The sequence below is a fragment of the Sceloporus occidentalis genome, unplaced genomic scaffold (genome assembly GCF_023333645.1).
Source record: "Sceloporus occidentalis isolate IW3139 unplaced genomic scaffold, rSceOcc1.0.p SCAF_6, whole genome shotgun sequence".
Taxonomy (NCBI): domain Eukaryota; kingdom Metazoa; phylum Chordata; class Lepidosauria; order Squamata; family Phrynosomatidae; genus Sceloporus; species Sceloporus occidentalis.
Window position 1 is genome coordinate 106,257,646 of NW_028316986.1, and position 11,870 is coordinate 106,269,515.

An 11,870-nucleotide genomic window follows, 5' to 3' on the forward strand; every position below is an offset into this window, starting at 1 on the left:
AGCAAGTGACACAGGCCCTATCACAAAATAGGATATCTGTTACAGATCTCCTCTCCAAAGTTCTCCACAAGTCCTAGTGGAATTGAGCATTTTTTTAAAAAAATGTCAGAATGACCTATGGAGTAAACCAGGCTCTGTTTGATAAGACCTGAGACTTCCGTCTCCCTGAGAGAAGCCTCATCGTCACCCTGAATCCTTTGATGTGTGCAAGAGGGATTCTCCATGACACATTGCACTTCAGAAACCAATATGATATGACTGACACACACACTCCTCTAGAAACCACTAGTCATATACTGATCACTTAGAGGAGGGGGAAGGATTGGTGGTTAGCCCAAAAATAGGCCACTAAGCCTATTTGGGGATCCTTGTTCAAACATCAGCATAACAGTATTTGCAATAGCAAAGAAGCAAGACAGACTCATAGCCTAAGCATTGACACAGCCATTACATCCCACTCCATGAAACATGCTTACCAATTGTGAAGTGTGATATCCAACATGGGCACTCAAGGCACATGATACTACAGTAAAAACTAAGCCACATACCGCTACCACCACCACTCAGATTAGTTTTAGCTATATTCACATACACAAAGACAGGAAGTGCCAGTCCTTTACACTTCCTTCAATCGCACAGATTAATGTCTAAATCTAGTGTGTGATTCTAGTATACACATAAAATATGTTATTACAGAAGCAAAGCATGATATAAATATTTTATTACAGAAGCAAAGCATGATATATATGATCGTCCAAGGATTCAAGGAAAGAGGTTTTTTGTACAAATATATGTATTCCAAACCCCCAGTATCAACCTCCTCCTCTTGCTTTAATGTAGCATTCAGTTATATCTCTTTTCACTCACCCTTTAGTTGCAGAATTGAAACAGGTGCCATCTGTCACAAGCCAGGCCTTTATGTACACACACAGGGTTTCTGGTCCCATATATATGATCATATACAATTTACATGATAACTAATAAGATCCAAAGGTATTTTTCCTGTTGTTATGAGAGCTCTTCCAGGGCAGTAAATGTAAGCAGTGACAACATTAAACCTACAAACTCCAATGATATGTAATCAACAACGCAACTGGTTAGTGACATGGTGGTCCACATAGTAAGCTGCGTTGTTGTTGATGATGTTGTATGCCTTCCAGTTGTTTCTGACTTATGGGCCTGTTACAGACTGCCAAAATAAAGCTGCTTCGGGTCTCTTTGGAGGTATGCTGTTTAAATGATGCATGCATCCTAAGAATCCGGAAGCTGCACCAAAGCTGCACTCCAGTGCTTAGGAATGGAGTGTGGCTTTGGCGCGACCTCCGGACTCTTAGGACTCATGCATCATTTAAATAGCATACCTCCAAAGAGACCCAAAGCAGCTTTATTTTGGCAGTCTGTAACAGGCCATGGTGACTCTAAGGTGAACCTATCATAGGATTTTCTTACAGATGTTGCAATCCTTACTTGAGAGATGTAACTTCTGAATTGACCCACATACAGTAGTTAATTGAAAATATGCATTCAACTATAACTAACTGGAGTTACATAGTACTACAGGTATATCTCAGTTAATGATGTGTTCCTGGGCTTTACTTCAACAGATACTTTCATACCAAAAGTAGAAATAACATTGAAAGAACCAAGATAGCTTCCTACACCACAAAACACAAGAGCAGTTCAACATATTGCAGCAAAATTTTCATTCAAAAATAACACTATGCCCATGTGAAATGAAACAACCAGGTCAGGTAGGCCTTGCGTAAGTAAACAAAAACATCCTGAATTTTCTAGAGACCACATGAAAGTTTCTTCCCAAATGCATACTGGGATAATTTTTTTTCTTTCAACAGCCTTCACTTTTTTTTCTTTTCTTCTTTTTTTTACAATTTCCATTTTGGAGGCAAAACTTACAGATCTATGCTTTTTCAACATGCCAGGTTAGCTGGTGACGTTGGTTAATCTGCTTTCCCCTTTTCTTTTTGTTGTGCTTTTCACACATGCTCAGTAAGTGACTCTGGAAGCAGCTGTTTATTTTACCAATTGTACGTAAGCCCACAAAGTTACACTAAGATCACTTGGAGTTGAATCCCACTCCTTCCCAGGTCAAGCTTTTTTGCACTGTTTCCTGCAGACATGCTGCTGCAACCTTGAAAGTCTTGTCTTTCTCCAGCCCTCCTTCACCATGCTTCCAATGCCAATGCTGCAAAAAGCATTCCAGCTAGGCAGAAATCAAGCAAAGTGGGGCTGGCCTGCTGTAAAAACACTTTGTAGAAAGGAGCCTCCTTTGTCAGAGGCTTTGTTAACTGAAGTATGTCTGTATTTCCTGTTTGGTAACAAAACTGGTACCATAATCTTCCCCAAGCTATTACACCAAGGTACTACTTCTTATGTACACCTTTCTAATTGGACTAATTCATACAATAGCCACACACAGGTCAAACATGAGGTGTGGCAGGTCTGCATTTTTCAAAAGTTGTTTAGCAAGTAGCCTAATGCACTATAAATATAGGCACAGACTAAACATTAAATTGATACTCAAATTGAAAAAAGCCTGTAAGGTGTAGTTGTTTGAGCACTGGACTATGATTCTTTAAAACAGGGTTCAAATCCTTGCTTAGCCATAGAAACCCAATGGGTGACCTTGGGTGAATCACACTCTCTCAGCTTCAGATGAAAGCAAAGACAAACCCATCTTGAATCTTGCCAAGAAAATCCCATGATACTTTGCCTTAGAGTTGTCACAAATCTGAAACAACTTGAAGCCAAAAAACCAACAAAACATTAAATTGTTATTCACTCAAAATTATCATGTGATGGAGGTAGCATTTGAAAGTGCCCCAAAATGCAATATCTTAAACACAAAACAAAAACACCTTCCCATATTATTTAAATGCTTCCAACATTCTAAACAAGATTATGTTCTTAACGAATGACCCAACTGAATATGTCCCATTCATTTAGCACGAGAGTCTGTGAACCTGCTTTTTGATACTGGGTAGGACAATAGTGAACTGGGGGTGGTTCGGCTGTCATGGTCAGATGACTGCCTAGTAAAGTTTGGATGAAATGGGAGGTGCAGGGCAGCAAATAAGGATGTTCACTGTGTTCTTTGGGTCTTTGAAATTTTCCTGCATCTTTAGGACACAGGTGTATATTTTTCCCAGTCCTTTAATCATTGGAGGTAAGTCATGTAGGAACAGGCGGGAAAACTTTAGTGGAAAGCCCCAGGATCTGGAACTACCCTACTACAAGCAGCACCAAAGGAAGGCTCAGGTTGTTTCCAATGGCAGGTAGAGATATTTTTACTCGGAGAAACATCTGATATTTAAGCTGGAGGATTACTAGAGAAGTTCTAACTGTCTGGATGGCAATTATTGTTGTTGTTGTTGTTAGTGATATTTGTCCAGTCTGCTTTCCTGTTTTAATTGTATTTCTGTTTATATTTTAATTATGGTCCTTGTTAGCCTCCCCAAGTCAGCAGGCAGTTGGGATACAAAATTAGTACCATAAGTGAATAATAGATGGAAGGGGAGTGGTTTTTTTTTTTTCCAAACTAAAAAATAATAATAATCACACACACACACTCAGAAGTAGTGCCATCAAACTTCTAAAGGAGTTTAGGAGCCCATCAAACGTCTAATGCCAACCTATTATGTGTTGTGTGCCTTCAAGTCATTTCATCCTAAAGTGAACCTATCAGAGGGTTTTCTTGGCAAGTTTCTTCAGAGGGGTTTGCCATTGCCATCCTCTGATCTGAGAGACTGTGACTTGCCCAAGGTCACCCAGTGGATTTCCGTGCCTGAGCAGGGATTTGAACCCTCCTCTCCAGAGTCATAGTCCAAAGCTCAAACCACTGCATTCATTTTTAAAGTCAAAGTTAGATGAAAAAATGTAACCAACCCCCCTTGAGTCATAAACTACTGTCATAGCTACATGTGTGTTCACATTCTCTCCATCTCTCTCTCTCTCTCACACACACACACACACGCTCGCACGCACGGGCACTATCGTATTGGATCCAAATTTAGGTGTGCACAACAGGATTGGTAGAAAAGGATCTTGCCATCCCTACCTCTACTGCATCCTTCCAAAATTCTGTACACAGAATCGGGGGATCCTGTTGATTGTATCATGGGAAACTAAGGAGAAAAGATGAATCCCTGAAAACTAGACAGAGTGGAGTGGAGCTCCATTCCACGTGATATACGTAACTCCACCCTTTCTACCAAAACACAGCCTAATCTGATCTCCTGATCTTGATCTAATTCTGAAAGGGCTGCCATGGGAACGAGGGGGTGGCAAAGTGTTTCCACAAGCTCTTTTGCATGCACCTACATATGGATCAAACACATTGTGTTAAATATTTGTATAATTGCCTCTGAGCCACAAGAGTGTTCTATGCCTCTATATTTATGGCATACTTCCATGGCTTAGGAGTCAGTGGAAATACAGTACTTACTTCCCCATTGTTCTACAAAAATCAGTACAGTTACATTGAACTCATGCTTTCAGTATTTATGCTGCACGAGTCCACATTCACTTTTATTAGTGAGAATAGCTTGACAGCCAAAATAGGTTACAGCCCATTTTAGCCTGCCTTAAAAATAAACAAGGCTTTGTATTTGCAGTTTGCTTTTTATCTTTCAATAAGGTCATGTCAGATGTCTCTGAGAAAATTCTGAACTAACTTATACCATCCAGTATCCAGGGATCCAAGCCTATGACATTTTAATTAGCTCGGTGCACAGAGCTGAGGCTGCTCAGAAATGTAATCAATATTAAATTAAAACTATAAATTGTCAGAATTTTTTTTCAATTATGCTTAGCAAACTAATTAATGTGAGCACTTTGCTATATAGCCTAGATCCTGTTGCTGCTAAGATCAATGAACATTTTGCCTGTAAGTTCAAACTAGCCTTGCATATTTCTACATCTTGTCTTCTTAACTGATTCTCTGAAGTCTGTTTGATAAACTTGCCTGAACACTGAATGTAACAGCAGTAAGGCTGGTTTTGTCTTTACAGATATGGTTCCAACAGCCATTTTACAAATGACACCAGGTTCAGTATGAAAAGCAATAGTCATCCCAGCTCTAAACCTTCTTAGCATTCTTATGTCACACTTAGAATCATGCAGTTGAATGGGATCCCAAAGGCCATCTAACCTGACTCCTTGACAGTACAGGAACCCACAGCTAAAGAATCCACAACAGGTGGCTATCTAATCTTTGTTCAAAATCCTCTGAGATTTTTCCAAAGTAGTCTATTCCCTCTAAAGCAGTCTATTTCACTATCAAATAGTACTTACTATCATGACGTTCATCCAAATTTTTAGTCAACAAGTCTGTTCCTATAATTTGAATACACTGGTTCATGACTTCTAAAGAAAGAGAAAACAAGCTTGCTCCATCTTCCACATGATAATCCTATATGGATACTACACATCATAATACAAAAATAAACAGATGTGTTTTATGACATGATGGAGGTTTTAAAACAGCTGATCTTTTTTGGGGGGGTGGGGGGAGAAATATTCTCCTGAATCAAAGCAATGTACCAAATCATGGCTCCTCCTGTACACAGCACAGGATGACAGAAATCCTTCATTTGCACTTAAATTAAATTTCTACTGGTGTCTCTTACTGAAAACATGTGAACTGGTTACTAATAGAAACCTTGTGGTGTCCCTCAAATTTCCAAGGGTAGTCTTCCATCATATACAGTAATCTAAATTTTCTGTACCCACAAGAAGTAAAGACATGTAAGAGGAAAAGAAATTTCTATATAATATTCTAAATGCCTTAGGGGTTCGACAGACAGGCGACTAAACGCCGCCCCTTTTAGCCCCAGATCGTTGATTGGGCAACCATACTCCATGGCAACAATCTGCTCCCTCTTGGGAGCAAAAAGAAGCAGCTAGAAGTAGCTTCTGGGAAGGGGCGCCCCTTCCAGCCAGCGCCCTTTGGTCACTGTGCTGTCTGTGCATCATAATGGTGTGTCCTGTGTGGACAGGTGTGCACTAAAATGGCACACATGTGGCAGAACTAGGGCTTTGAGCATGTAAATGCTAATCCCTAGTTCAGCCGGTCTGTACTACCCCATAGATACCTGAATGAATGGATGGATTCACTCATGATCATAGGTCAGGGGTTGCAGCTGATTCAAACTAGAGCTCCTTCCTTTTTTTATTTTCAGGCAAGAAGAACAGCAGGTATCAATTCAGGAAATGCAAAATGAATGAATGTATTGTTAGACATGATACATATATACGGTAAGGCAGTGATGGACACACTTCAGACTTCTGAAGTTTGCTTTATTTTTTTCCCTTAGGACCCCAAAATCTGACTACAATCTGGGCATTGTTGTTGTTCTGTGCCTTCAAGTCATTTCTGACTTATGGTGATCCTAAGGCCATCTTGTGGGTTATGGGCCTGAGTGTGTAACTCACCCAAGATCACCCAGTGTGTTTCCAAGCCTGGACTATGAGTCTGGAGACCAAACCCTGATCGTCAGACTTGTAGTTCAGCACTCAAACCACTTCACCACACTAGCTCTCAGCAAAAGGACACAGCTGGGGGGGAAACACTTTGATTTTTTTTAAAAAAGCAGCCAATTGTGTTGTTGCAACAAGGAGTTGCATGCCACTGGCTGTAGGTAGTTCTTAATTTTTTGTTTTCAGGAGAGTTAAAAGTGGTTTGGTAGAGGAATCAGTACTTGTGTGGTGTATACATTCATCTATTTTGTCCACCTAGCATCTCTGGTTAAACAGGATTTGCTGGCCTTTGAAGCCCTGCAGAGTCCGTAAATGAAGATGTCAGCAGTGTGCGCTTAATTAGCAGCAATACACTTTCATACTCTTCAAAACAAGACTGACCATCTCCACCATAAATGACCATTTTTCTTTCCTCTGGCAGATCATTCTAATCCTCTTAAAAACAGAAAGGCAGGAACTGAGAAGAGAGAATACGTCACAATGTAGATTTTAATAAATTAAAGTTTATTTGTATGTTATGATTTTATCCAGCCCTTCCTCCAGGAAGCTCAAAATAGCTTAGAAGGTTCCCATCACAAATAACCCTTTGGTTTGGAAAGGGATCTTGTAGCACCTTTGAGACTAACCGCATGCATATGAGGAAGTAGACCAAGTCTACAGAAGCATATGCTACATATTTTGCTCAGGTGCTAAAAGATTCCTTTGCATACCAATATTCCAGACCAACACAGCTATGTCTCTGAAATCAACCCTTTGAGGGCATGGCATGAAGGGCAAAATAAATTGTAACTTGGACCATAATTTTCCTGTTCCTACTTATTACATTGTTATCCTACCCCATCTCCAACAAGCTTGAAGGAACCTACATGGTTCTCTCTTTGCCCATGTGACCTCCCAATAAGTGAATGAAGAAGGGTTGCCAGAGAAGGTGGCTAGCTCAAGATCATCTGGTGATTTTTGTCACTGTGTGCAGGTTTTAACCTGTTGGGCCTTTTCTTACCACTGAACAACACTGTTCTTTCCACAGTGTCAAGGATGTGAAACTTTTAAAGATCTGGGGATCAGTTTTCTCCCTCAAACCTTCAGAGGCCACACAGACAGCCCAAAGGGAGGGGGAGGAGAAGTCTCTAGAAGTTCATTTGCAGTTTTGAAAAATGGACAAATTTTACTGTTAAAGAGTGCATGGAAGCCCTGCGACCAATTTATAAGGTGGACCACTGCTCCTGAAAGATTCCAGGCAAAACAATGTACTCTGTTTTTGCTAGGAAAAAAATGGTGTTCTGGCAGGTTGGTTCCATGTAAACAGCTTTGTGGGCAGCATGCTGCCCTGAAATGACACTTTGCCAACTCCTGCTCTATGTGGGTTGCTCCTTTCCTGGAACTAATAGGGGGGCAAATCTGCTTGGATAAGCCAGTATGAAGTGGGGGGGGGGGATGCAGTAATATTGGTAAGCATCCCCTCCACTCCCATCTGTCTCCCTGAAAGCAGCTTTTTTAAAGTCATGTCAGAACTCCAATATATGTATACACTTGCACATGATGCAATCAGTCCCCAAGCACCAAATTAGATAGCAGAAGTGTTTCAATGTTCCATGGGGTTTAGCCCTGTTTAAATATTTGAAGGGATGTCATATTGAGGAAGGAGCAAGCTTGTTTTCTGCTGCTCCAGAGAACAGGACCCAATGGAGCAATGGATGCAAGCTACAGGAAAAGAGATTCCACCTCAACATTAGGAGGAACCTCCTGACAGTAAGGGCTGTTTGACAGCGGAACACACTCCCTCAGAATGTAGTGGAGTCTCCTTCCTTGGAAGTCTTTAAGCAGAGGCTGGATGGCCATCTGTCGGGGATGCTTTGATTGAGAGTTCCTGCATGGCAGGGTTGGACTGGATGGCCCTTGGGGTCTGTTCCAACTCTATGATTCTATGTTTCTACTCTCAAGTAAATATGTAAACCCACAAAGTTCATAGTCATCTGCTTTCAAAGACGTTGGTGAAAGGTCAGAATTCTACTCACTGCCATTTGTGGTAAACAGCTACCTAGACGCAGCATGTGCAACATACGATGAATGGCTCATATTTGTGCCAGCAGCATACAGAAAGAAACATTTTTTTTAAATGTTCCAATGTTCCATTCATAGTGTTCCATTCATGTGCTAAAATGTCACCAGCAACAAAAGACAGCAAGCAAGCACCAATGGGAGTTCATCTTTATAGATGTACGTCCCACGTTCAATTTCTCGTAAGAAGTTATTTAAGCGATTGTAAAAAAAGATGTACTTTTTTTCCTGACAGAAACCAGGACATGGAATTTAACAAGAACAGCTCCCTGGCTCTCATTGTGAGCAACAGCCACTGCTTTCTTTAACAATTAAATATTTAACTTCCAGAGATTTTTCTTTTTAAATACTACAGTTACAACACTCCAGATTTTTCACATGTAACACATATATATAGGACAGAGATTACATTATTTAAAGTCACAAATAATGAGAGAAAAATGTTAAAAGCAGGTGAATTTAAAAAAAATATTCCTTGTATACTTGTGTGCAAAGAGTCCTGTCAGACAAAAGACAGCCTCACAAATAGGTCCTCAAGGACATTGAGAAACTGGAGCCATGTGTCCAAAGGAGGGCAACTAAAAATGGTGAAGGGTCTGGAAACCATGCCCTATCAGGAATGGCTTAGGGAGCTGGGGATGTTTATCCTGGAGAAGAGAAGGTTAAGAGGTGATATGATAGCCCTGTTTAAATACTTGAAGGGATGTCATATTGAAGAGGGAACAAGCTTGTTTTCTGCTGCTCCAGAGACTAGGACCCAGAGCAAGGGATGCAAGCTCCAGGAAATGAGATTCCACCTCAACATTAGGAGGAACTTCCTGAGAGAGAGGGCTGTCTGACAGCAGAACAAACTCCCTCGGAGTGATGTGGACTCTCCTTCCCTGGAGGTCTTTAAACAGAGGCTGGATGGCCATCTGTCAGTAGGGATACTTTGATTGAGAGTTCCTGCATGGCAGAATAGGGTTGGACTGGATGGCCCTTGGGGTCTCTTCCAACTCATTCTATGATTCTAGGTACAGCTACAAATTTAAACTAAAGGTTCTTAGTAGTTCATTATCTGCTTATTCCACAGTTTCATCCGAACCAGATCTCGGCTCCCAGAAAACTGAGGATGGCTAAGCAAAACACACACATCTACATCACCATCTGAACAGTCAACCCACTGACACACTCCTCCTCCTCCTCCTCTCCTCATGGCTGGCACAAGCCAGAAGCTTTCTGGTTTATTAAGAAGCGTGGCGGTGAGAAAGCTCTGGTCATGTTCAGCTCAGAGCACATCTGCCTGGCTTAGGCAGAGGCAGGTGCCCGGGTCAGATAGCCGAGCCTTGCATCCCAGATCACAGCCTCTGAACTCTGGCCATTCTCCACCCCATCGCCAGCACCTCAGTTTGATCCAGGGGAATGAATGCGCAAGGCAAAATGTGACCAACCCCATGTTTTTCTTTCTCGGGATTCATTTCCTGGCAAGTTAAAAAAGAGCAGAGGGCTTCAGTGTGAACGCTTTTAAAGGATGCTCTCTTTGAGCATGACCTCATGAGAAGCAAAGCAAAGCAAAGTGGGAGATGTGGAGGAGCACCATGGGAAAAGCCACGGGTCCCTTGAAAAGACAGGTACCTCACCTTCCTGCACAGAGGGCATCCTTGGCAAAACAGGCTGGCAGTGCCACCTTCGGAGTTGATGCTGGGGATCTTGAAAGTCCTCACAGATGCAACCCAGTTGTACATTAAGGCGCATCACTGCCAATGCATCTGGCACACTAGCAGCCCTGCAAGGAAGTCCCTTTTGAAGCCTCTCAGCTGAACCTGGGAGCTCATTCTAAAAGAGCATTTGGCGCATGGGAGAAAAGGGAATCAAGTGCACAGGGAAAGCAAGCCCCCCTTTTCCCGCCTGGAGCAGGGATTCGGGAGGAAGAAACCGCTTGCAACTAACTCTTTGTCGGGCTCTTGGCTGTGGAATTCTGGGAGCTGGGAGTTTGTAATGGGCTCCAGGGCAATCCAAGTGCCAGAACTCCACAGCCAAGGGCCCGCCCGAGAAAGGGGTTCCTTCTTCCTCCGCCTGGCCGCCGCCTCCGGAGCCGGACCCACCTTCCATCCGGCGGAGCTGTTGCTGTCGCCCTTGTCCTTGAAGTAGGGGACGGAGCGGACCATCCACTCGTAGATCTGGGCCAGGGTCAGCCGCTTCTCCGGGGCGCTCTCGATGGCGCGGGTGATCAGGTCGGCGTAGGACAGGTTCCCCCAGGCGTTGCGGCGGGACGAGCACTTCCTGGGCGCCGAGGAGGAGGTCGAGGACGAGGAGGGAGGCCCCGCGGCGGGGGCCGGGCAGGGCTGCGAGGGCGGCGGCGGGGGGCCACTGCCCGAGGAGACCCCCAGGCCAGAGAAGGGCGCCAGGAGGCGGCGGCCGGGCTCCTCGGGGGCCGCAGGGAGCTCTTTGGAGGAGCCTCCTCCTCCTCGTTGCTGCTGCTGCTGGCCGACCTCCTCCTCCTCCTCCTCGTCCTCCTCCTCCTCGGCGTTGTCGTGGTCCTCCTCCTCGGGGATGATGGAGCCTGCGGTGGCCGAGGCAGCATCCCCCGCCGAGGAAGGCTTGGCAGGGCTGCCCTGGAGCTCGGGCCTCTGCAGGGGCCAAGTGCAGGAGCGAGGCCGGCTCTGGGGCTCGAACTCGGGGTCCAGGTCCAGCTCCAGGGGCGAGGAGGGCGGCGAGGCCATCTTGGGCTCCTCTTCTTCTTCTTCTCCTCCCTCACTCTTCGCCGCCGGCCATCCAAGGTCCGGCTCCGCTGGCCTCCTTGGCCCCGAAGCCTCCCAGGAGGCTGGGCTCTCGAGCTTTAAATCCAGCGGGAGAGGGGCCGACAGAAGCCCAAGGCGGCGGGGCTCCAGGGGCGGCCCTTGCCTTGCCTTTCTGGGGAAAGGCGGGGAAGAAGGAGCCCTCTTCTCGCTCGCTCGCTCTCTCTCCCTTGCGGAGCTCTTCCTCTTCCCCGCCGCCGCCGCCGCCGGGCCTCGGCTGATCTTCCCCTCCGCCCAGGAGCCCCGGAGAGAGAGAGAGAGAGAAAGAGACCCCCGGATAAAAAGAAATGAGAGGAGGAGGAGCGGGAAGGAGGGAGAAGAGAGAGGGAGGGAGGGAGGGGAAAGAGAAAGAGGGGGAAAGAAAGAGGGAGAAAGGGGAAAAAAGAAAGGGGGGAAAGCCGCGCGCCTCCGGTTTGGGGTCCGAGGCCCCGTCCTCTCCTTCTTCTCCTCGAGGCAGCCCCCAAAGAGTCCGGTTCAAAGGCACCCGAGATCCATTCGGGGCCAAAAAAGACAACCAAAACAAAGGAAGGGGAAAGACTA

At 44.6% G+C, this 11,870-nt stretch overlaps 1 protein-coding gene across 3 annotated transcripts in view; it reads right to left on the bottom strand.

The window, feature by feature from the left end:
• Positions 1–11,619, bottom strand: part of LOC149311234 (forkhead box protein O3-like) — a 146,625-nt gene extending 135,006 nt beyond the window's left edge. For 2 of the 3 annotated variants that reach the window (XR_016281764.1, XM_089530620.1), the window contains exon 1: positions 10,638–11,617. Coding sequence is in view for 1 of the 3 variants with exons in the window: in XM_089530620.1 (XP_089386746.1) it covers positions 10,638–11,255 (618 nt within the window). In the remaining 2 variants the exon portion in view is untranslated. Of the gene's footprint in view, positions 1–10,637 lie in introns of all 3 variants that reach the window. The other variant, XR_016281763.1, reaches the window with a different exon arrangement.
• Between the last annotated feature and the right edge of the window lie 251 nt (positions 11,620–11,870).